Source organism: Primulina tabacum, chromosome 6 (assembly GCF_025594145.1).
Source record: "Primulina tabacum isolate GXHZ01 chromosome 6, ASM2559414v2, whole genome shotgun sequence".
Classification (NCBI taxonomy): domain Eukaryota; kingdom Viridiplantae; phylum Streptophyta; class Magnoliopsida; order Lamiales; family Gesneriaceae; genus Primulina; species Primulina tabacum.
In genome coordinates, this window is record NC_134555.1 from 3,573,346 (window position 1) to 3,599,592 (window position 26,247).

The 26,247-nt window shown below is 36.1% G+C and overlaps 3 protein-coding genes and 1 pseudogene across 4 annotated transcripts; all 4 read right to left on the reverse strand.

Annotated features, from left to right (window-relative positions):
* Window positions 1-1,908: 1,908 nt before the first annotated feature.
* LOC142548795 (putative phosphoribosylformylglycinamidine synthase, chloroplastic/mitochondrial) lies at window positions 1,909-7,768 on the reverse strand. The gene is given in 5 exon segments (XM_075657321.1): window positions 1,909-2,333; window positions 2,567-5,194; window positions 5,197-6,769; window positions 6,858-6,957; window positions 7,598-7,768. Coding segments are annotated over 3 exon segments (4,242 nt in total). The 5' UTR covers window positions 6,900-6,957; window positions 7,598-7,768; the 3' UTR covers window positions 1,909-2,333; window position 2,567.
* Window positions 7,769-8,619: 851 nt separating this feature from the next.
* Window positions 8,620-15,395, reverse strand: LOC142548796 (protein INVOLVED IN DE NOVO 2-like). 2 transcript variants are annotated; one of them, XM_075657323.1, is made up of 7 exons: window positions 15,353-15,395; window positions 13,695-14,609; window positions 13,428-13,609; window positions 12,226-12,315; window positions 11,845-12,132; window positions 11,009-11,218; window positions 8,620-9,028 (listed from the first exon to the last, which is right to left on the reverse strand). In XM_075657323.1, the coding sequence occupies exons 2-7, from the start codon at window positions 14,587-14,589 to the stop codon at window positions 8,792-8,794; spliced, it is 1,902 nt and encodes a 633-aa protein (XP_075513438.1). In that variant the 5' UTR covers window positions 14,590-14,609; window positions 15,353-15,395; the 3' UTR covers window positions 8,620-8,791. The 2 variants fall into 2 exon arrangements, with proteins under 2 accessions (XP_075513438.1, XP_075513437.1); XM_075657322.1 differs by having other exon boundaries at window positions 15,341-15,365.
* A 1,815-nt stretch (window positions 15,396-17,210) lies between these two features.
* On the reverse strand, window positions 17,211-21,854 carry LOC142548797 (triosephosphate isomerase, cytosolic-like). Its single transcript, XM_075657324.1, has 9 exons — window positions 21,708-21,854; window positions 21,280-21,355; window positions 20,574-20,697; window positions 19,826-19,910; window positions 19,578-19,710; window positions 18,333-18,427; window positions 17,994-18,072; window positions 17,637-17,719; window positions 17,211-17,506 (listed from the first exon to the last, which is right to left on the reverse strand). Exons 1-9 carry the CDS (start codon window positions 21,744-21,746, stop codon window positions 17,456-17,458), a joined length of 765 nt encoding a protein of 254 aa, XP_075513439.1. The 5' UTR covers window positions 21,747-21,854; the 3' UTR covers window positions 17,211-17,455.
* A 1,002-nt stretch (window positions 21,855-22,856) lies between these two features.
* LOC142548377 (uncharacterized) lies at window positions 22,857-24,205 on the reverse strand (annotated as a pseudogene).
* Window positions 24,206-26,247: the final 2,042 nt, after the last annotated feature.

Sequence of the window (26,247 nt, forward strand, 5' to 3'; positions counted from 1 at the left end):
AAATGGGTATAGCGTATATCATAAATTTTTCTTGTCCTCATTTTAGATTGCGTCCTACAAGCTCCGAACTTCTATGTGCGTCTAGATTTTTCTCCTAGTTTGTAGTGTGAGCAGTGACACATCCGGATATTTAATATATTTTTTGTGTGAATGGCCCTCCAAAAATTAAAATATTGTGACAGTTAATAAAATAAAATGGTGGTGGAAAACGATTTATTATTTTTTTCCCAGGATGATTAAACGATCCCATGAACATTTGTGAGTCCATATTTTTCTGATATGGGAAGAACATCCTTATAATTAAATCTTGACCTCAAAATCTATCTCAGACCTGGAATTGACAAAAACTTATGTGAGACGGTCTCACGGGTCGTATTTTGTGAGACATATATCTTATTTGGGTTATTCGCTAAAAGTATTACTTTTTTTTTATATATCGGTAGGGTTGACCCGTCTCGCAGATAAAAATTCGTGAGACCGCCTCACAAATAATTTTAACAGCTAATAGTTCTTATTTTTCCATCGATAATATGGATCAGTGCAGCACCATATTTCTGATTAATGCAACATATAAAATAATATCATTTGCATTTAATTTTTTTTCACAATCAACTACATTATTATTAAATTAAGAATAAGAAGTAAACATAGGTCAGACCAGATAATAGAAAATTAGAAGGATATCTAGATATTTTTATCGAACTAAAAGTAAGCTCGTTTAAAAAATATAGACACAATCATCCAATCAGGTGAAAAATAGTCCTTTGGTGTCATGTGTTGTTAATCACTGATTACCCTTTTTTAAATTAATTTAACATGGTAGGACATTTTAGAAATGATAATTAGTTTTAAAACACATATTTTATGTTAGGCAAAAAGAAAACTTAAATCTTTACATAGAGAAATTGAAATGAAACCATATATTCTGATATAAGCATTTCTAATCAGCAGGTTATTCACCCAAACGCACTCAATGCAAATAAGAAAAAGAATACAGAGAAGCTCACCAATGGCACACAAAAAAACAAGGTAGTTCAAAGGATATATCGTGCTTAGGTTTATTGATTCGACAAGATGTTAACCAAGCAGCTTAGGTAGAGTTTTCAACCTCTAGAAAAATGTAATTGTTCAGCTTTCACGTTTAAATTTTATGAATGCAAAGACTGAAAAATCTCTTTTTTAGAGGTTGCAAACACTCTATTAACATATCCAAGAGTTACAGGTAAACAAGCCACCCGAATACTTTGTCCCAGTAGTGGAGATATTTCTTTCTTCAAAACAAATTTTTTTCTACACAAGAAGTTGATTGCTGTTTGACTGATAAAGCTGGATATATTGCTTCCACTTGTGATAAACCATCATCTGATCCAAGATACTTAAAGGAGGATTTGGACCCAGATAAACAATAATCAGGACATTAATTTTGTCTCATAGTCCAGTGAAAGGAAGTTCTGGACACAAGGAAAAGGACTGAATGTGCTAACAAATATACTAGCAACCAAAAAGTATGTATTAACTATCAACCACATAAAATGGGACCTGATGCCTCATAGTTACATAGGATTGTACAGTAAAGAATTTATTTGGACACTCTTTTCTATCATGGTTGCCTACAAATGTACGACACGAAACATCCTTATTCAAGCAAGAGCTTGTTACACACAAGAAGGTCGCATGCAGTGGATCAGGTCCAGCCAATCAAACAGCCATGTTTCAGCAGAGCTTTAAACTCCGACAATGTCATCAAAACATCTTCAGTCCACCCAACTTACATCTCAGTTGATTCAAATTAAGAAATTGAATGTGCATTCTTAATTAAGTTAAGTAAGTTGGCATCTATCTGAGAGATTGATTAAGAAATTGTGCATTCTTAATGCAACTTAATTGATTAAGAATGTGCATTCTTAATTGATAAAAAGACAGATTGATTGAAAGACATGCAATTACAGCAAAAGGGCTGCCAGAAAAACATCTTCATATATAACTTTCAAATGCCCACAGAAGTTGTAATAACTACAACCAAAATGTAAACATCCCAATTCTCGCGTCTATCTTAATTAATGGTGTTTATCTCAAACAAGAAGAGTTGGAAGTAAAAAGGTATCCAAAATTGCCTGATTATTATTCACTGTAAGGAAAACAGAGGTCGTGCAATAGATAATACAACAGAAAATCTGGGGTATTTTCTGCAGTACTTACTATTGAAGCGACGTTACAGAAAATCAGCTGCCTCGCCTGTGCTAGCACATCATTAATTATATTATATTATATGGCTCTGCAGCTCATAATCTTGGGTCTAGTCTCAAATTTTTTAGGAGCCTTTCGACGGGCATCTGCACAGCAAAAACAAATGTTCAATTTACTGCAAACAGAAAACATTAAAATAAGGGTACGATTTTCATATTAAAAAAAAGAAGGAACGGTATTTCAAAGAAGACAGAGAAAGAAAAGAAAGAAAGAAAGAAATAAGGGTATAGCACATCAGGGCACCATGAAGTTCTGTAAAAACTCAAATAAAAAGTGTGTAAGAACATGCATATGCTTAGACATAGGTGAAAAAAGTAACCTCATGAACACCACTCCCTAGCATTCTGGAACATCCGTAACCAAGGGCTGGGGCCTTTCTTCTCCACATTCCAGTTCTCGGGGTACCATGGGTACTGCCACATCAAGAAACATCGCTCGGGATGAGGCATCATAGCAAGATGCCTTCCATCTGGAGAACAAATTGCAGCCACACCTAAAGGTGATCCGTTAAGATTGAAAGGATAGACTTCCGTTGGATTTCCATTATCGTCGCAATATCTTACAGGGGCCAAGTTTGAGTCAAGAATACTGTCCAAAATATCATCATTGGGGAAATAAGCTTTTCCCTCGCCGTGGGCAGCCCACACACCCAAAGTACTACCTTCCATTCCTTTTAACATTAAAGCCGGTGATTTTTCTATTTTCACGCTAGTGAAACGACACTCAAATCGTCCAGATTCATTATGTATGAACCTTGGCTGTGATGAATCACCACCATCCCCAAGAACACCTCCTACTTTGGGGCCTGGAACCCACCCTAAAAGAGCCATAAGCTGGCAACCATTGCAGACACCCAAGCTAAAAGTGTCTGCACGGTTGTAAAATTCTTGAAACTGATTCAAAACAGATTCATTGAACCGTATTGAAGCTGCCCAACCTTTCGCAGAATCAAGCACATCAGCATAGCTGAATCCTCCAACAAATACAATTCCTCTGAAATCACGCAAATGTATTTTACCGTCAAGAAGATCAGACATTGAGATATCCCAAGGTTCAAACCCTGCAGCGCAGAAAGCAGCAGCCATTTCTCTGTCCCCGTTGCTGCCTTCTTCACGAATGACTGCCACTTTTGGTTTTGAAGCCATTGCCCGATATTTCTCATCTGTTCGAGTAGGAGTAAAGGACAACACCCAAGAAGGCTCTTGGCGACTTTTCAAACCTTGCTTTTCTAGTTCCACGCAAGAAGCCAATCTTTGGAATTTCTCCAGCAGAAAGCTCGTTTCTTCCCACATGTCTCTGAGTACAGATGTTTTCTCATTCAAATGAACGATACCATCGATCTTAAGTTCCACAACTGGTGAGGTAGTAACCTCACCGATGATCTCAGCAGAAATTCCAAAATTAAATAGCTTTCTCAGCACCATATCCAGATTCCCTTTTCCTACCTCAATGAGAAGCCCCAGCTCCTCCGCATAAAGTGTATGGAAAACACTACAACTCTCTGGTGCAGTCAAATTCAAGCAAATACCACAGTTCCCAGCAAATGCCATCTCAAGCACACTTACTAAAAGTCCTCCATCACTGATATCATGACCAGCTGATATCAGCTCTTCGTCGATCAAGTTTTGCAATCCATTAAAAACTCTTTTAAGGTATGAGACGTCGTCAAGATCAGGACAATCATCCCCAATTTGATCAAATACCTGAGCCAGAGCAGATCCACCAAGGCGCCGCTTCCCTTTCGCTAGATCAATGTGTAGAAGAATACCATCATCACCAAGTTTCAAATCTGGGGTCACGGTTTTAGTTATGTCAGGACAAGTGACATATGTACTGATAACAAGATTTCCAGGAGCCTTGACAACTTCTCCAGATGCATGTGCCGCCATAGACAGACTATCCTTTCCTCCATCAATAGCAACACCAAGCTCAATCATCACTTCTGAAAGAGCTATGGCAGCGTCATACATGGCTGCTCCTTCCCCATCAAGTTTGGCAGCATACATCCAATTGCCACTAACCTTTACATCAGACAGAGAAGTGACCTTAGCCCACACAAGATTAATGAGAGCTTCTCCGACAGCCAGCCGAGCCATGGCTTTTGGATCCAAGAGACCTTTGACTGGCTGTTCCCCGATTGAGCATGCACCTCCGGTAATGTCAGTAAAACTTTGAGCAATTACCGCAACATCAGAAAGCGTAATTTGCAAGGGACCCACAGTTTGCTGCTGTGCCACAAGACCTGTAACACACCTGTCAACTTTTGTGGTCAAGAATCGTTTAGAAGCAACAGAAGGAAGTCTCAATACCCTTTTCAGTGAATCCATGACAGTTATCCCAGGAGCAATATCAAGTGGCTCCCAAGAACTCTTGACCCGATGGAATTCAAAGGTCTTCTGGGGCATGTCTCCCAGAACTCTTTCAAGTTCGAGGTCCACAGCAGGCATTGGTGGAGGTAGTCCACTTGAGTTACATTTCTCTGTAGCTAAACTATCAACTAAAACAATCCGACCTTCTCCATTAATTGTTCCAATCACGGCCATTGAGAGTCTCTCTCTTTTGCAGATGGACTGCAAAAGATTGTGGCTCTCGGGTTTCACCAAAATTGCATCCTGTTCCTGATACTCCGCTCCCCATATCTCCAAGATCGACATGGTGTGGTCACCGACCACAATTGCCCTGATATCAATAGTAGCACCCTCTGGATATATTATTTCCTTGACAACATTACAGTTTCCACCAGCACCCTGATCATGAATACTGATTATAGGATTGTTCTCTCCCATTTCAACACAAGCACGAACAACCCGATAAAGCTTTTGGCCCATCTCTGCATCTCCACGCTGTACGGCATTGAAATCTAGCTCAGCATCATTTTGGCCACTAACCATACTGGATGCAGCACCACCACCCATGCCTATTCGATAGGCTGGCCCTCCAATCTTACAACTAACATCCCGATTTCAGGCTCCCCTTTCGATATGTGGATGTGATCAATCTGACCAATACCTCCACTGAACATGATCGGCTTCAACCACTCTCTTCTTTCCCCGTTTGGGAGCCTCATTCCAAAAGTCCTCGTGTAACCCTGAATTAAAGGCTCCCCGAACTTGTTGCCATAGTCTGATGCACCATTACTGGCATCAATCAGAATTTGAAGGGGCGAAGCCAAGTTTGTTGGGTAAGTGAATGATGTGTCCTCCCATGGAGCATACGAACCTTCAATGTGTAGATTCCCAACGCAATAGCCAGCTGTTGACGCCACAACAAATGAACCCCTTCCAGTTGCATGAGTATCCCTAATTCTACCTCCCGCGCCCGTTTCTGCACCAGGGTATGGGGCCACTGCACATGGGAAATTGTGGGTCTCAGCAGTAAATAAGATATCAAGGTCGCACAAAATCATGTCTAATGGGCATGTTGAACCAGGTTGGATTGGTCGCAACTGCTTCACACGAAAACCCCTGATTGCGCTGGAGTTGTCCTTGAAGCCAATAACAGAATTACTTGGATTAGCTAGCAAAGTGCTCTTAACAATTTGCATGAGAGTCCTACCAACTGGCTGGCCATCTATAAGCATCTTCCCAGTAAAAAACCAGTGTCTGCTGTGTTCACTATTAGACTGCGCAATATCAAATAACTCAACATTCGTTGGATTCCGTTTAATGTCATCCCTAAAAAGCTTAGTGTAATACTGCAAATCTTGTTCATCAAAGGCCAAACCCATTTCCTCGTTTATTTCTTCTAATGCCTTTCTACCCCTCTCCATGACAGGTATGTAGCGGACCTCCTCAGGTACTATGTTCGTCTCAAAAGATGTGAGCTTCTCACTATACACACACTCAGTCATCCTATCATGCACCAAAGCAGCAAACTCACCAATTTGATTGTCTGATAGCAAACCACTTCCCGAGGCAACATACAATATGTATCGTCTTGATCGTTCAAGTCTGTTTATTTCAGTCAAACCACAAGCTTGGCAGATCGATACGGCATTGGCAGACCATGCAGTGCTGAAAGATAACCGAGGGCCAACTTCTACAATAAGTGTGTTAGAGTCTTTATTCATCTCTTCATATAGAAAACTTCCATTAGAGAGATTTTCAGGCTCGTAGGTTTCACTCAAAAGCCACTTAAGCACTGAAAGTTTCTCGCTTGAAAGATTTCCATCTACCCCAATATTAAAACATTGTTCAGTCTTCAAACCTATTATTTGGTTAGAGACTCTGGCTTGAACCATTTTGAGCAGCTCGGCAGTTGCACTGTCCGTAAGCAGTGGAATGCGATAGAAGTGCAAAAGATTTTCAGATATCCTCCCAACAACACTTGATTCCTCATTAACTGGACTGCTTAAATCCCGTGAGAGCACTGCTCTGAACTTCACTGAACGGCCATGCCGTGATCCAATATCTGTTTGAGAAATTCGTACCGGTGGAGTTTGTTTTGGTAAAATGCCCCAGAGAATACGGTTGCTCTGCCTTGTAGAATACGCTGGTAAAACTAGTTTTTGCCTATAAGAACCCTATAAACAAAAGTAAAAGCAATGGTAGATGATATAAGCAAGCTCGCTGCAAAGATCAATTACTAGACAATACGAAGAGAGAACATACTTGCAAAAACTCAACTGCCGTGATTTCACAAGCAACAGCCATCGCTTTTGCTCTCTGTTCAAACAAACAACTGCCAAAAATGTAAACTTTAACAGTTAATCTAGCACAAAACTGTCAATGAGCTCCGAAACTGTTAGGTTATAATCTCAAGAGGTGTTACATCCCAAAAGATTTGTCTCATGGATGATGTAACTTTCTAGAGTTTAAGCACTCTCTTTATTACTTTAATTTAATATATCAATGTGAGATATTTATAACATTTCCGACCTTTGAGCAGCCGATGTCTACGACGGCCTACTCTAGACGGTTTCCGGTCATCTTTTTCAATGGTGGCCCTTTTGTATTTCGTCTTTCCGCTACCCCACTCTCAACGAGCAACGAGACCATAAATTTAAGGTTATAAATCCAAGAAATATTCTATGCTAAAAGACTTGTCTAACGGAGGATATAACTTTGTATAAACCACTATTTATTAGTATAATTTTATGTTATAAACCTAAAAGATGTTCCATCCTTAAAATAGTTGTTTATTGGGTGGCGTAGCATATAAGTATCAATGTGGAACATTCGTAACATAAACTCTATTCATTAATAAAATAGCATCACTTGCTCTAAAATGCCTAAAAACATGAACTTTTCTGAGCGAATGATTCGCAAAAGTATAAATGCTTAGCAATAATCTGCAAATAATAGCAGAAAAAATTTCACCGAGAACAGATTTTTGAAGTGGGTTCACTCACTCAAGCAAGATTGGTGGGGGGCTATGGCTTCTTATGCCACTACCGCGGTGCTGTATGAACTCCCTACGCCCCCAATACGGCGACTTGACGGTGGTGATGGTGGTGGTGATGGTTTGCAGCCCTAAGATGAGAGAAGACGACTGCAATGGTCCAATGCAACTTCTGATTTTCCAAATTACTAATCAATCGGATGCATGGCCCATTGACAATTTTTCTTGAAAATTGAACTTTTTGAGTTTTGACTAAAAATATATAAATTGTTTTTTAGGGAAATTACCAAAAAAATTCTTAAACATATAAAATAAAATTTCTGCGATAATAGCTTAATTTTCGACCAAAAAAAAAAAACAATTTGCGTAACATACTTATAAATCTTTTTACTGAAAAAAATTATTTATTTGTTTGAAAACAAATACTAAATTAGCATATATTATAATTTAAGTCACAGAAATGAAATTTCTTGATAATAATTGATTTTATTTATTATACAATAAATAACTAATTTTGGACATATACCTTATATATATAAATAACCGTTTCAAAAATTATTATGGACCAAAAAGAATAAAAGTATATGAATATAACATGGAAGTCAAATTTTACATCGATGTTTTAACAATGAATTTAGCCGATATTTCTTTTGTTCCCTACATTTTTATCTATAAAAATATAATTTCAAAGAACTTGAAATTTGATGTAACAACATAGCATTTTATATCAGTCGACTGATTTTTCGTTCAAATGCAGCCTAAGAGATTTTTTTTTAAAAAAAATAATAATCTCCAACTTCTAGCATAGAAATTTGTAGTTTACACTGGTCTACAAAGTTTTTATATAAGAGACGATTTATTATATTTTGAGGGTCATTTATTTTATTCTCACTGAAGCAGATGTGTTTGGGAATGGATCCTTTATGTTAAATCGTTTCCCATATAAAAACTTTGCAGACGAGTGTAAACTAGAAATTTCAATACTACAAGTTAGAGAAACCACTAGAAAACCAAGAAGAGAGTAGACCAGGATTGGGAAGCACCCGGTGACTCAGTTCCCAGGCAAGATCAACAACTCGAGTCAAAGCCCACCAAGGTTCAAGTTTACAGTTCAATACCTAGTCGATGATAATGTTTAAAACCAAAGTGTACAAATACAACGGAGCACCAAAGGATCCAAGAAATCATAGCATGGTTCTAAGAGTCAATCCATCCCTTTTTTACGCTTTTGGTGCCTCCATCGGTTCAATAAAAAAGTGACTCCTTCTTTCAGACTAGCTTTCCTACCTTCTTCATAGTTCCATAGTTCAGAAATAATGTATCGCCCGCTCGGATTGTATTCGTTTATCTCGAATAAGGCAGATATCACAGCATTGTAAACTTCGACACCACAATTTTCTTTAAGATCTGCTAGCTTTTCATCTTCTTCATTTATCACTGTCTGAAAAAACAAGAAGTACTCCTTTGAAGAAAGTGCGTGTGATGCATAAGATCGAGACAGGTGGCAATAATATATTCAAGAGAATCTTGCACAAGTTGCCATTTTTTAACAACTCTGAATCCAACTTCATCTATTAATCTATTGTAGTTTAGAAGAAAATATCGCCTGAATCAAATAGAGAGCACATTGTGGATTCTGTATTTGCATTTCATCTTTCCACGAGATTTGTTGATAATGCACTGTGTTTTTCAGAGTGGACTTGTGTTAAATACATATCATGACATGGTAAGTCGCATCCATTTGCCTCAAAATGTAATTCTATAAACCATTTGTCAAATTTATTTATCTACATAATGATCTCAAATTGGAATATTAAACATCAATAGACTTTATCATGACCACCTTCCATTTCTGATAATTGATGAACAGGTGATGCACAAGTCATAAATTAATTTCTTCACAGCAGCAAGAATCTACATTCAGCAGCCATACACTTCAAGCGTTAACGACACTAGACACTCAAATATACCATTGAAGTCATTACTTTGAAAAGGATAGCTTTTTACATGCATTGGATCCAGTACAAGCCATTATAGTGTTGAATAAAACACAGAAATTCAATGGAACTAACTATTATCAAACGAGTAAAAAGGTTGTCTCAAGTAAAATAAACAAATCATATGCCGTACAATAAAATAGAGTAGTCCAAATTTCATACTAGAAAGCTATGGAAGGTTAAACAAAGTAGATCTAATAGTACCATGTACAAGTTTACCACAGTCAGATTATGACCGAAACTTCTATCATTATAACGTAAAAAATCATTTCCATATACACGAACAAATGTCGAAGTTGATTCATTTAGTAAGATAGGATGATTTGATTTTTAACAATTTAAAAAGAATAATTTAAAATCGTATCATAGACTTTTACGGCTATTAATGCGACAATGAACCCAACAAATGGCTCTGGAAAGAGTCCAAAGATATATTGCAAGAATCTGTTATGGCCAAGTCTATAGAAAGAGTTAGTTTAGAGATTCTGATTCAGATGCAATATTTTATAGGAGTTGAATGGCTATTTACTTAACCTGAAAAACAACATTAAAGTGTGGAGCAAGACAATATCCAACTGCAATCTTGATAGGAAGATAGCACCACCAGCACTCAAGCTCATCTCATGAGGGTCCAAATTCTTGTAAGAAATCTAATAATTATAGAAAATTTTGACTAAAACATATCTTTATCTGTGGTTAGATAAATTCCTGAAGGCTCAAGAGCTCAGACATTAACAACTTGGCAGGCACTCCATCAAGTAGCTTGGCCTCGATGAACTAAATAAGGGATAAACAATAAGATTATCCACAATCATTTTGTCAAATATCTGGCCCTTAATTCCAGAACCCTACAGAAGTATTACGAGGTTATCACAAACTCTTCATGCACAACCTACCCTCTAAATGAGGAGAAAGGTGATCACTTGGCCTTACTCTTAAGTCTTAAGTGCTCCATCATTAGGTCAAATTGATATTCGGTCATTCAATATCTCAATGTTAAATATTGGTATGGGTAATTTTACCTTGTATAGACCTGCCAGGCCAAACGTATTGTAGATTGAGCCTGAGTTCAATACCCAGTCTATGGACTTGGATGTATACCTGTTAGCTGATTAATGGGCCTGGACAGTGTAACCCCATGTTTACAGTTTGGTTTATGAACGAATACAGCTATTCAAGAGCGCCTACAAAGACCTCTTCATTTTTTGCCATGTTTTTCATTCTGTATCTATGTACGCATGCTACTCCTTGTTACTAGTTAAAAGCACTTGAGAGATGCATTAATGGACCCAAAAAAAAAACCGATGCTGAATTAGCGCTTCCACTTGAAGGGCACAGACAAATAAAGATGTCCTGATTTTTTCTGCAGAAGTAGAATTCCAACCACACAATAATATAGTTACATGAATATGTTGCTTGCATACCTGATGTTTTCCATTAATTTGAACCACCTTTAAAGGATGCCATTCAGAATCTCGAAGGTACTCCTCCCAGAGAGAGCACAATTCTGTGGCCCTCTCATCAGCTTCAGCTTCACTGTACTTTCTCTTCATGGCTTCTAGAAATGGTTTGCTGTCAAGCTCCCCCATTCTCTTAACACCAATATGAGCATTCGATGATATATCTTTCAAGCCCTAGAAAGCAACTTTATCAAGCCATTCCCCAAAATTTTATCCAAACAATGAGCTTGTATCAAGAAATATAATGCACGATTTGCATGCTTCAATCATGATGAAATTGATGCATCCAATTCCTTGTCATGATTCAAGACACAAAAATCTACCCATAACCCACTGGCCTGCTTGGGTCCATGGAGGAAAAAACACTTTCTTAAGTTGAAGGGTTTTAATTATGAAATGCATGTGAAACCACAATCAAGAGAGTAATCATGCCCAATTCATGATAGAAGTAGCAAACACTTTAAGCTAAAATGTGGTTATATCATCAGCTCCTTCAGGAAAACACAAATTATCTCTTACATCTTATGCAATAAATACATTATCCTATGTTGTTTGGAGTTGCCCGTTAGCTAAATAAAACATATCGTCTAACATATGTACATTGAATTCCCCATGAGCAACCTTACATCCCTTGAGAATCGCACAACAGGAATGTCATGTAAAAAAGCTGAATTGTGCTCGTGTTAGCTGTTAAATTAGTAGCTTGGTCATTCAATCGTACCCAGACCAGATAAGATCTCTTGGCAAGGAATGGTACCGAGTTTTCCAAGTCGAACAAAGAACACAATTTTGAAACTTACGTTGATCAGTTCTTTTCGCGCTTCTTGTAGTTCATCATTGCTCTTGCGCTCCTGCACAATTAAAGTTTGGTTCAATGCTTGCAAATCCTCCAGTTCTCCTTCCTTTTCCCTCAAGGACTTGAGAAGTAAATCTACTTCTTCTAGCACTTCCAGATCGCCTTCCACCCCCATGTGTTTTATGACATTTAATTTACCTCTTAATTGCTCGATTTCAAGCTCCACAGCTTGTTTTGCATTCAGTTGTTTCTCCAGCAAAATTATTCTATTATGGAGGTTCTCCTTTTGTTTCTGAAATCAATAAACCCAAAATATAGACTCGTGTTTAACTTTGAGTCCTGGAACAATTGCAGTCACCATAAGGTTATGACAAAAGTTAAATACCTTCTGTTCTTCAGCCAAAATCATCACTTCTTCATCAAATTTTCTTTGCTGTTCAGCGGCAGCCTGAAGTGAGCAATTTTGCACTGCATTCTGGAAGAAAGAACGACATCATAGAGTTAATAGCTTGTTTAAATTATAAAGATCCGGAATAATATTACAAAGAACAATGCACATTGAAATATCCAATTCTCTCAATACAACAAGCGTAAAAAAATTATGGCTCCATAGAACTTTGGTTTGCAAACACAGCAGGTTTGAATACTGGGAATTTTGTAAGAAAATAGGCATATAAACGTATGCATTATTCAGATCTCAGGCAGTCCTGTCACTTTAAATGGAGAACGAGAGGGCTTTGTCATGAAGAATGGGCTCCTCAATCAAGTGCCACGAAAGAAGATATCCTTTGGCACAGGTTTACCAGATAAAATTGTTCTTGAAGCAATTCTAAGATCTTTCCACCATTAGTGACGTTACATGATGAATACCACCGATTCCTTTACCTTATTGATGAACCCCAGTCATCTATGACGGTCCCCTAATAAAATTATAAACAATGATAAAACCATATATTTAGTGACATGTCTCATCATTACCCCCAAAAACCCACCTTGAAACCATTGGTTCTGCATATTTATTTGTAGTTATTGCCAAAAACTGTAATACAGGATAAGGTAAAACCGTAAAAGATGAACTTGTTTTAGACAATACAGAATGCACCTCAAGCTGTATTGCATCCTACACATTTAATTTTGAAATCTGTCAAAGTAAGTCGCAAGCACATTCACTCTGTCATCAATCCACTGGGATCAACTGCATGTTGCAGTAATCTTCGTGGATTATAGCTACCCCTTCAAGGATGACAAAAGTGGTTCTCAAGAGTCTCATGTTACGAGGAGCATCATAGAAGCTGCTTAAACAGATAGATAGAGGTTTACAAGATTTTTTTTTTGAGGAAGAATGTTGCTTTGTTGACAATATAGCATCAAAATGTATAGTACGGTCAGTAAATATCAACAAGAAAGTAAAGTGGAGAAAGGATAAGACTAGTGTCATTCGACGTCAACAGAACTCAGCAATCAGGGCACGCTTACAGCTATTTTTACAAGTATCATGAGGCACACCTTTGTTTCTGTCAAGTAAAACAAACACGGGAAATTCAAAGAGAAATCACAAATGATAGTAATAATAAAAGAGAAAAAAACCTTTTCAAGGTCTTCCGTAAGCTTTTTCCGCTCATGTTCATTATGAGTTTCACGTTTCTCTAGTTCTTGTCCCCGGAGTTCAAGTTCTCTCTTTTGGTTGACCAAAAGCATCTTTAACTTTTCGTGGTCATTGAATATCTTCTTGAAATGATCTCTTGCACTTGAGTCAATCTTTTTTATCTCTGATTTTGCAAAAAAAAAGATGTAAGGCTCAATTTTACATCCATTAAATTTTCTGTTTAAAACTCCAAAATAGACTTAACATACCTTCATTGTAAGATTGATGTAGCTTATCCTTTTCCATGATTAATTGGCTAAGAGAGCTTTCAGTCTCGTTGAACTTACTCTCCATCTCAATCAAGTGCATGTTCTTTGCCTCAATAACATTTGTTAAATTACCTACAAGCTTGTTAGTTTTCCGAGCTGCTTCTTCCATGATATTTGAAACAGTTCTGAGGTCTCCAATCTTGCGAAGAGTTTCTCCAACAATGTTATTAGCATTATAATCATCTGCCCTAGCAATCCATCCATAAAGATCGGCTTTTGTTTCACTTTTTGCCAACCAATTCCTTTTGCCATGTTGATTAGCATCGTAAAATTTCTCAAATGACTTGGCATTGTTAAACCCTTCCCATTCTTTAACAAATTCAACAAGAGCGGTTCCTGAATGTCCTAAATAATTCCAGAGAGGTCGCACTCTAGTCGGATTAAACCCTTTGCTCGCCAACTGATCCCTCAGCTTAGACCCGCTCCCTCCAACATAGCGACCATCCTTCAATTGAGTAGGAATATTGGCAACTATACCAATCCATGGCCAGACAAACATCTCATCATGGTCATGATCTGCGAGGGCATCATCTTCAACAGCAGGCTTTGAAATACCAGAATGTTCACCCATGTCATTTTCCAAGTACTTTGCCAGTGCAACATGATTGGCCTTGTCTCTGGCAGTTCTTTTCGCTGAATTGCACTTGCCAATCCCACTTGCATGTTGCAAGAGTTCTTTATACAGATAGTCTTTCTTCTTCTTGTTAGGACAATAGGGGCAAGTATACACGTAATCAGAGATTTTAACCTGGTGCTTACCATTCTTCAGCTCTTCGTATGTCTCCTCCACTTCAGAATCGTTTCCATCACTTTCTTCTCCGGAACCGTGCTCCATTGAATTTCTCGAGTTTCCACCTCAGTAAAAACAAAACGGGATGTGAATACACATACCCAACGAGAGAATATCGTTGAAAGCCGCTATGAAAGTGCTTCAAACGTTATTCTTATTTTGAAACGAGAAAAGGGAGATCGAAAATCCAATTTTTTTTAAATGCAATCAATCCCATTTTACCCCACTCCTTTTCCAAAACAATAAAATACAATTGGGCAAACTCATTTAATCTAAAATCTACAAAATTTTCAATAGTTCAGATCCGAGCTAAATTGCACAGAAACTCAGTACATTACTAGAAGAAAATATAAAGAAAATGCATAAACAATTCTTCCACCTTCTCAAAGCAGAATTACAGAAACAGAAAACCAAAACAACCCAGAAAAATCAAGCTGCCGAATCCAATCGTAAAATGAAGCAATTAATGAACGGATGAAGGCGAATCCTATTGAACGTGCATGTACGAAGTGACTCAGAAAATTTACAGCGAAAATAGAGAAATCCTCCGCACAGTAACAGGTTTTTTTGCACAGCACAGTAATGAGTCAAAGACCCATCCTTGACATCTGTATTTTTTTTAAAAAAAAAATTATCTTTCTTGTACTTTTTTCATCTTTTAAAAGAAAATGATTTACCGACGGTGGACGGTGGTAAATCTCCGGTATGAATCAGAGATCTTTGGCCCAGAAAGAAAAATAAATCGAGGAATTAGCATTAGCAAGCAGGGAACCCAAAAAAAATAACAAACACCAACCGCATAGCATACCACCAATTCTCTTTCTAGAATTTTTTTCCTGAGAAATTTTGATTTGTAATATTTAGGACTCCTTTCCTTATTTCTATTCCTTGCTTTTTTATTTTATTATTAATAAAACTCGTGTGAGATACATGTTAATTTTGAGAAATGTAACTCCAATTCAATTTAATTAATGAAAAATATTATTGTTTACGTCAAAAATATTATTTTTTATTTTAAACATAGATTAAATTGACTCCTCTCACGAAAATATATTCGGAAAACCATCTAACGAAACACATATTCTTTCATTATTATTATCTTTACTTCTAACCATGGCTGTTCCTATAATCATCCACAAAAAACTACAGTCATGATAAAATTTAAAAATTACAAAAAAAAAATTACATAAACTATAAAATATTCTAACCTCTCATAAATATTATAATCATCCAAAAAAAAATCACTATCGTCACTAAATTTAGTAAAGCAACAATTCCACAAAATGCATATTTACTTTTAATTTCAAAATCATGAGTTTTTTTTTTAATGTCTTAGTTTCATTTCAACACAAAGATTAATTTACTTAAAAAAATTCCTATTTTGAACAAAAAGCTAACTTCTGAATCTATCAGAATGAGAAAATTAATTGATTGTGTGAGTTCCTAAAATACTTTACTCCTAAAATACCCTTATTATTTTAGAAAATTAGCAAAGGAAGAGAATTAAAAAATAAGCACAAATCAAATTTAAGTGAAAAAGGAAAACAAGAAAAGAAAATGAAGAAAAATAATGGAGGACTGGAGGAGTGTAGGAGAGAGGGAAAAAAAATTGGAAAAAAAAAAAGAACCTTTCCATAGATTCGGTCTCTTGATATGATTATTCTTCAAATAATTTCGCAGTTTATTGCACTAAACAAATTAAATCCATCGTACATATTTAATTATAAAAACTGGCATATGAGAGATTATATTATTGTTAATTCCAATTTATATTTATGACCACGTGAATTAGCCAAGATACTTTGTATTGACAAGGAATGATCACAAATGTTGGGAACTCGTCATATTTTTTGGGAAATGATTTTAAACATATAAGTTTGTAACATGATTTTGTGAGATGAAACATTTTGTACAAAATTTTATCTTGCAGAGTCGAAGTCATTTTTTAGTATAGATAGATGTCAAATTATGTAAAAATATAATAATTAATCTAGTGACTAAGTAGTGCTAAATTATATCATTGATCGTAGAGAAAAACAAAACAAAATTTTATAAAATAGGAAATATTTGGAAGTTGCACGCACTTTAAAAAACATGAAGGAAAACTTAAAATCGAAAGCTGCAGCGACTTTCACACAATTTTCGAAACCAAGTTAGAAAGTTGACCACTCCAATCACATGCAACCTAGAGTTGGGATTCACGAGCATCGGGAAATGGGCGAATGCACAGGGAATCGGGAAAAGTTAAAGAATACTGCCAAAAGTCAATATTTATAGGAGCCACAAATCAATAATTATTTCTATTAATTTAGTTTTTTCAAAAAATAACTTAGTAATCCTAGATTCCTAGTATACAATATACCCCGCGCGTAAGCCCCATTTCGGGGGGAAAAAAAATTGTGGTAATTTTCTCAAGAATCTAATCGGAGTTGCCTAATTTTTAACAAGAAGATGATATTTGTAGTGAATAATGTCATATTTAATCGTGTACTAATTATATCCGTGAGATATGAGACCTATTTTTAGTTTCATGATCACAAGAGAACCAAATACACTGATAACGATCAACGGTTGTCCCGGGCAGATCATGAAAGATACATTGACCGGACGTGTGACAGCTACCCGTGAAAGTGTCAGAATTTCGAGTATACCGACACTCATAGAGCAATAGCAAATATAATCTCTTATTTTCCAACTAGCCAAATCAAATCACTTGCAGCGGGAAACTTCTACAAAAGTTCGTGTTCCAAGTATGGACTTGTTTCACTTTATTCATACGTTAAAGGCTTATCTTCAAGGAGCAGCCAAAAGTTAAAAAGTGCATAATTAGACCAGAAGAATACCCGTACAATAGTTGCATCTACTCAACCAAAATGTTCAAAAAATGACCATCAAAGACTGGGTACTGGACTTAAGCACCTTTCTTCACCGCAGCAGACTTGATGATGTCGATGAACTCCGGCTAAACATGGGAGACAAGGAAAATGATTTTATATTCCATTGTATCATAAAAAATTATCATTTTCTTCCCATAGTTAGGATTAAAAGCAACCTTACCAGAGCAGAAAGAGGACAAAAGGGTCATAATTTACCTTAAGTGAAGCGCCACCAACTAGAAAACCATCAACATCAGGTTTCACAGCCAATTCCTTACAGTTGCCACCATTCACAGAACCTGCAATTCAGTAAGTATTTGGAATCAAGCCATTTGCAAAATGAGTATCGAGTAATTTGGATCGAGTTAGTCGTACAAAAACTATGTTTGAGTAAAGAAAGTCAAACATAAATATCGTGGTTGTAACACGTCTTATCATGCAAAAAGAGAGAAAGGGAGTGTACGGATATCGTGTCATGGATTTGTTACAATAGTTCTATAAGCAAATAAAACCACATTTCTTAATTTGGCGTAGAAGTGTTGTTCCATAATTTGGTTTGACAATGCACATTACCTCCATACATAATCCTGGTTGAGGCCGCAACTTCAGAGCTCACATTTGCTTGAAGCCATTTCCTCAATTCACAATGTACCTGGACATCATTCCATAAATTGAGCTCACAATTTTCAAGTTTAAGGAGTATACCAGAACCAATAAACACTTTTATGTGTGAGTATGTGTCTGTGAAGGAGTGCGGGTTGGGGGGAGATTTGCGGTGGGCCAGGATATAGAGTGAATAACGTTCAGGAACTTTCAACCCATAATTAATCCACTGAGTTCATTTTGAAATTGATTTTTGCAATAATCGTGTGTACATGTCACGCGAATATGGAATCGTTGAAGCCAACATACTTCCTGAGCCTGGTCAGGAGTGGCAACCTTCCCAGTTCCAATAGCCCAAACAGGCTCATAAGCCAAGACAACATTAGTCCAATCAGCTATTTGTTCTGTACAAGAAAATCAAAATGAATTTATGCTGTGAATGAAGTCAAAGCTAGGAAACAAAAACCTTATTCTTTGAATCCTGAACAAGAAGTAATTTTCATGCATTTCCCATACATGCTCATTAGTCAAGGCACACATATATTGTTATTTCCCAGCTCAATTTACAATATTGCATTCGAATTTGAAAAAGAATACCAGAATTTACGTTCCCGTTTTACATGTCTAAAGCAGAAGAATGTGAATAATTCCCGATACAGGTCAAGAGGACCATTAAACTATACGAAATTGATGCAATGATTAGAAAGTCTTCCCAGTCAAATTGACCAAGCGCTCCAACTACACAAGAAATTTTTCATGTAACTAACCTTCAGATTTACAGTGCAAAGCCTTTTGGAAGGAAAAAACTCCCAAAATTCCACTAAACAATTAAATGAAAAGAACATGAAAACTGCAGCAACGGACAAGTGAGCTGACAGTTCACGAGCATTTAACCCAAGCACTCAAAGGAAGAACTTCATGTCGCCAAATTGGTAGCTAGAATAGCAAGGTAGGTACAATATAAAGTTAAAAGGAGAGAAAAACAATTCAAACAAAGATGGAATTGCATCAGTTTACATTTAGAAGTGTTCAGAACACGATTAACAATGTCCCAAGAGCTTTTGGAAAAAATAAATGAATGTTGGTGATCTAGAAACAAATGAGGTGGACTGAACATTACAGGAACATACACTAGGAAACCCAAACCTCTCGGTTACACAGAAACATGTGTTGCAACAAAACAGAATGTACAGCAATCAGCAACATTAAACATGAAGTTTCAGATTATAGTTCAAACTGTTCACTTCATTTCCTCAACTTCATAAAGAGATGCCTTATAACTAGTTTCATATATTACCGACCAGAAAATAGCAACAGTTAAAAATCTCAAGAGCTGAAGATTTATGCACCTTCGAAGCATAAAAGTGTAGAAAGAAAAAGGCAGGAAATTGAAGTTCCACGGAAAAATATTGTCGACAAATAATAACGCCGAGAGATGTAGTTCAGAGACAGTTTTTTATAGCAACTAAAATTAAGACATATACAAAAATGGAAATGAGAACAAAGTTATCCATCAAATCATCCAAAAGAAAACTTCTCCTCAAAACTCAATACCTGCAATAGCCTTCGTCTGTGCAGCAACAACATCAAGAGTTGATCCTGATTCTCTCTGTTCAAGAGTCTCGCCAACACAAGCAATTACCTTCAAACCTTGACCAAGTGCATACGCAACTTTACTTCCAACAAACTGAAATGAGAAGGCAGCACAAAAACATATAAATTTTTAAGTAAAAACAAAGTAAGATCCGAAAACCGATATATAATGTCATTTCTGTTATTAAAAATCACTGGGCATGAATTACCTCATTTGATTCTGCCAACAAAGCTCTCCTTTCAGAGTGACCAAGAATTACCCAAGGGATGTTCAGACTGACAAGCATCTCAGCACTAGACAAAAAAACACATAATTTATGAACCATGGTTAAAGTAGATTTGTAAAATCCTATTCTACATTCTGAGTGGGAAATGAATGTCCAAAATTAAAATTGAATAAATTGGTAAAAAGAAACTATTTTCAAACTACAGGGTATGAAAATGAGGTCCCTTGACAAGTACTGTGTGAATAATAGAGGAAAATTTATTTCAAATGTCAACCATTGAACAGAAAATACATAGATCCAAAACTTTCTAAACTATAGATATTAAAACTACAAGGTGAGTGCGATGCATGCAACTTACTAAAGCAAGGCTTACTAAAGAATAATATTCTTAAATTTAGATATATTAAATAAATTAGGCCACATATAATCCAAATGTACTTTAAAAAATATTAAAAAATACAAATGATTCATTGGTCTCAAACAAAAAAAATCAATAACCATTACAATGCATTTCATCTTGTATTTATAACTCTTGATTCAGCCTTTAAGCTGCATATAGGCATGTGCTTCACAGCCATGGGCCATGGCGCATGCTTTGCATAGGAATTGCTGCACCTTGAGGCTAGGTGTGGATGGCTTCTAATACCTATGTTGCTAAACGCATAACCACATTGATCTAGCACAAACATGCAACAATAAAAACCAAGAAAATGTATTCAAGAAGACATACCTAACCTCACCAGTGTAAGCACCCCCTTTCTTAACCCAACAGTTCTGAGCAGCTACGTAAAAATCAGGTCGCAGGAGACTTTTTACGACAGGAAGAAAAACAAATGGAGGGCTGACAACCACCTCTGTAAGATAAAACATTGATATGATTCGAGCAATCAAATCAGTTAATGACATGAAAATCTGATTTGCGTCATAGGAAGTGCTTATGTTGAAAGACTAAAAAGGTTTAAATCAATCACCTGTAGTTTTCAATCTCTAAGAATAGTTCCACGAAACAATTTTAAAATCAAATATGACCGAGCCAAGCTCAAATACAGGAAACTGTTTTCAAAATCAAGAATGTAATACTTTCGGTTGTTCACGGGCACAAAAGATAACATGATTCTCGATCTTCATTATATACAAATTTCTCAACAGAAAAATATTAATCTCTTGATTTCAGAGATAAACATGCAAGATACAGAGCTTGAATCCTCAATGTAAAGACTAAGCAGAATGTAGGGAACAAAACTCCTTCATTTTACCAGTTAAAAAAAACAAAGAAACAGAATACCCATTGCAAGTAATAAGTTCATGTCAGAAATTGCTTTTGCTTGAGCTTTCGTTTAATTTCTTCTCCATCGTGAATAAATTCAATCAGATAGCCAAATGCTAGCTTCTATAAAGTGAGTTTAAAGAAAGAGTAGCTATGCACATATACTGACCCACAACATCTTCAGGTGGCACTTCAGCAGCATTTAGCGTTGAAACAATCTTCTTCACTTCTTCAGCAGTTCCATTCTACAAAGAATTTCACTCTTTAAATAACATTAACATTTCCTAAATCTAGTACGCAAATATGCATAAGCGTGCGCGCACAAAGACATATACACGCATCAATTATTTCGTCGATACTAACAATCGACTATAATATGACAAATTACCTTCTGCAAAAAGATTGAAAAATACCCGAGTAAAACGCTAATAAATAAATTAACAACTCATACACTAACCATTGAATTTCAGATCTCCAAGATCCGTCACTCGACACGATTAACGTTAAATCCAAAACGACAGTGGATGGACCAGTGGATCAATTAGCAAAGCGAGTAACTCAATTATTGAAATAGAAGAGTCAGATTCGGAGACTTACGCATTTCCAGTTGCCTCCGACGATGAATTTTCTCCCCATTCTCGACGATGATCACAATAATTGCTGAACAATAAAATATTAGAAAGAGTCGAAGCTTTGCGTATGTGGATGGGAATGAGCCGGATTTGTTTTATACAGTTTATTGGATTTAATACTAATATATAATAGTATAATAAAGTGAAAGGAGAAGCTACGTGTGAACTAAAAAAATTTATGTGAGATTAATATTATAATAGTATAATAAAGTGAAAGGAAAAGCTACGCGTGAAGTAAAAAAATTCATGTGACATGATCTCACGGGTTGTATTTTTTGAAATGAAATTTTATTTAAGTCATCCATGAAAAAGTATTATTTTTTTATGCTAAGAGTACTACTTTTTATTGTGAATATCGATAGGGTTGACCCGTCTCACAGATAAATATTCGTGAGACCGTTTCACAAGAAATCTACTTGCTTGTTAATTAAAATAAATCTTTTTTCCAATATTTACTTAACTTTACAAAATAAAAAAACAAAAAAATAAATATTAAAAATTTAAACTTTAATAGAAAGATTACTTTAACATAATTAATTATAATTAAAAAAATTTATTATAAAATTTTAAATTATGCATAATATATTTAATTTAAAATTTAATATCTGCTAAAAATAATTAGTGATATATCTCGAACCCATCTCCAATCCATTACGTTATCTTAGTGTCGCACTAACTTTAAAATAGTGTAATTCCTACACCAAATACAAAATTCATCTCCAACCCATCAATTCTAAACTCTACACTAAAAGGAATATTCTCGGAATATTCTTTATTATTTTATTAACAACAAATAATTTATTTCACAAAATATTTATAAACACAATAATTAAAATATCACTAATATCTAAAATCATTTTTATATTAAAATTCATTATATATATTAATGAATTAAAATATTAATTAAATATATATTTATAATTACTTTAAAAAAATTTAATATTTAATATTATTATTTTAAATACTTAAACTTATTACTTAATTAAATGTAATTAACTAATCATTCAAAAAAATTACAATCACACATATAAATATTTTGAACATAAATTACTAACATATAACCAATATTCAAATGATGCTTATAAAATAGAAATGACACACAAATATCCAACTTTTAATTAATGAAATTACTATATAAATACCATAAATGGTCGATTAGTGCATCTCGTAGTGCGAAGTGAGCCTCTCTGTCCCTTATTTTTTTATATCGAGCAAGAAATTCTTGAAATCTTATATTTTGATCCGTAACCATTTCCACATTTGGAGTTGGTGCTTCCAACGCATCTTGGATTGGTGTATCCAAGTCACGCTTATCTTCGATAATCATATTGTGCATTATAATGCATGCAGTCATTATATCTTGCAAGTGTTTCTTCTGCCAAGCACGTGCTGGAGATGCTACAATTGCAAATCGTGATTGAAGTACTCCAAATGCGCGTTCGACATCTTTCGTACATGACTCTTGTTTCATTGCAAAATATTTTTTTTTGGGACCGCGTGGATCATGAATTGTTTGCACAATAGTTGATCATTTAGGATATATAACATCCGCTAAGTAATATCCTTGATGATACTCTTTTCCACCAATAAAGTAATTTGCTGGAGGAGCGATACCTTGCGCAAGATTTGAAAAAAGATTGGATGCCTCGAGAACATTGATGTCATTGTTAGACCCTGGCATACCAAAAAATGCATGTCATATCCAAATATCATAATCAGCAACTGCTTCCAAAATAATAGTCGAAGAACCACTACGACCCGCGTATTGTCCTGCCCATGCTGTTGGGCAATTTTTCATATCCAATGCATACAGTCCAAGCTTCCCAACATTCCAGAAAATCCACGTTTTTCACCAATACGCAGTAGTCTATCAATATCAATGGAGGTAGGTCACCTGAGGTACCGCTCTGCAAACACCTCTACAATATCCCGACAAAAACGTTGAAGGCATTGAATTGTAGTTGATTCTCCTATCTTAATATATTCATCAGCAGCATTCGCTGGTGTACCGTATGCCAACATCCGCATTGCAGCAGTAATTTTTTGATTAGTAGGGAGTCCCAGCCGACCAAGACCATCTACTCGTTGTATGAAATAACGATCATGATTCTTTACAGCTTCAACAATACGAAAAAAAATGCCTCTTGACATTCGAAAACGTCTTCGAAACATTGCTTCATTGTATCTTGGATTATCAGCAAAATAATCGTTGAAAAGATTACGATCCGTCAATTCTCGATCACGCGGAATTACGATATGACCGGGAATCGATCCTCCATGTTTGACTTCAACTTCATGTTGCTCAGCATATAAAGCCGCTAAAATTGTGTTATTGATTGCTAGACTCCCCAATAAATTTTTTGTTTCGTTGATGGACTCAAATTGATCTTGAACATGTGAATCAAATTCATCAGATGAGCTAGATGATGCTGAATTAAAAAAATGAAAATTTTGAAAATTCATGTTGTATATTGATAGTTGGAAATTTTGAAGTACGAGTTGGATAACTTCATATGATTGATATTATATAACAAAACCAAATCTATTCACATTATCTTTATCATCTATCCAAAAATTCAGAACCGATTTATACACCGTCGGATTAGATTTCATTTAATCCGAACCATAGGATCTTTAACATATATCCAAAAAAATCTGATCTGATTTATTCACCGTCGGATTAGATTTCATTTAATCAAAATCATAAGATCTGTGGGGCCCTTAGCTCCTAATCGTTATTACAATGCACTTTGATTAGAGTTAACTAATTACAGCGGAAAACGAGTTTAAAATTTCTTTACAATGAGCCCAAATCATTTTATTTGAACTAAAAATAGTATTTCATCTCACATCATAAACACACCCACACGTAATCAACATCAATCACATACAAACAACTCATATCCTCGGGACATGCCCCGGTATATAGATACATATACATATATACTGGGAACAAGACATAAACATAAAACCTCAGCCCAAGCTGTGGCTCCCTCCAGAAGTACCATCTCCGGTCTCCTGATATCCTGGAGTACCTGCCATTGTCCACACACAAAAACAACAACAGCCCCCCTTGGGGGTGAGCAAAGCTCCGTATGGAACAACCAATCATATATACCACAAGTATCTAAACAATGATATATGGTATGCAATGCATGTATGTCGTGGAGGTATCAGGTCAAATGCCCATCCACTGAGCACATGTCAGAATCAATCGAATCGCTATCAAATCAATGCTCGAGCTGGCACACCGGCCAATCTGGGATACTCGTATGATAGCGTCGGCAAAGCGCCATCAAATCCCAAATCTCATATCCAATCATATGGGGCCACAATTGTCTATGCTTTACGGGTCATATAATACCGGCATAGCGATTGTGTTCACAAACCCCGGAATCCAATCAAATCATATCAGGGTATCCAGGGATCATAGCTCAACGTCCATGTCATGTATCGATGTATGCATAAAATGATGTGTGTTAACAAAACATTTATTTTATACATCGATATCTCAATCTCAATGTCATGTATGCCACATCAATCAACAATTAAGGCATATAGACACATAATCTCATTCCAATCAATCAAATCAATCCGACATATATCATATAATACAGATACCTGTCGTATGTTACCCGGTCGCAACATACCTCAATTCTTCGTTTCTAGTTGATGTAGCCTGAAGATATTGATATTACACTTTATCTACATCAATAACATACTCATTCCAATCAATAACATATTCCAAAATCATTAATATGAGTTTCAAATATCATTTGAAACTTCAAAAATTCATATCAAATCAAATTCATATCATAATTCAATTCCGACTTCGAATATAAGTTTCTTGTCGGTTATTCTACTACATATCAGAAATTCAACTTCAAATACATGCTAGTCCAGCACTTTGATATTTAGAGCTGCTGGAACTAGAAGAAAATTACCTCAGTCAGAAGCCCTCGACGCGAAGATCATAAATATATAATTTGTTTCGCGTTTAGACAGCGTTTCGAAGTCGATTCGGATAAAAGAAATCACTTTCTCTCGTATTCTCTCGAAGTTGTCGAAGGATAAATGAATAAAACGAACAAAAGAACTTATTCTTATCCTCCACCGCTTCGGCGCTCGGGCGGTAGAATTCTCACGCCCGAGCGCGAGAGGTTCTGCCCCCGAGTTTCAAATGCACCGCGCTCGGGCGGTCAAAAATTACCGCTCGGGCGCGGCATGTTCTGTCCAAATGCCACTTGCTCCGCGCTCGGGCGGTCACAAACTACCGCTCGGGCGCGAAGTGTTCTGCCCGAACACTCGAAATTTCTACCTTGGCGCTCGGGCGGTCATTTTCTACCGCCCGGGCGCCACTCATTCTGTACAATTATTTATGTTTGTACTAAATTGGCGTTCGGCCTCTCCAATCGAGCTCTTACAACGTCAATTCATATTCAATATTCATTTTCTCAATTTTCTTGTCATAATATACATCAAATGCATAATCACATATCAATTTC

Excerpts from the sequence above, each read along its gene's own strand:
- LOC142548797 (XM_075657324.1), bottom strand. The coding sequence starts at position 21,746 with ATGGGGAGAAAATTCATCGTCGGAGGCAACTGGAAATGC. Across the intron at positions 20,698-21,279 it reads GCCACCTGAAGATGTTGTGG|AGGTGGTTGTCAGCCCTCCA; the intron begins GTCAGTATATGT and ends TTTATCTTACAG. Across the intron at positions 19,911-20,573 it reads GCTTACACTGGTGAGGTTAG|TGCTGAGATGCTTGTCAGTC; the intron begins GTATGTCTTCTT and ends TTTTTTGTCTAG.
- LOC142548796 (XM_075657322.1), bottom strand. Across the intron at positions 11,219-11,844 it reads CGCGAAAAGAACTGATCAAC|GGCTTGAAAGATATATCATC; the intron begins GTAAGTTTCAAA and ends GTTGCTTTCTAG. Across the intron at positions 9,029-11,008 it reads AAATTAATGGAAAACATCAG|ACAGTGATAAATGAAGAAGA; the intron begins GTATGCAAGCAA and ends TTGTTTTTTCAG.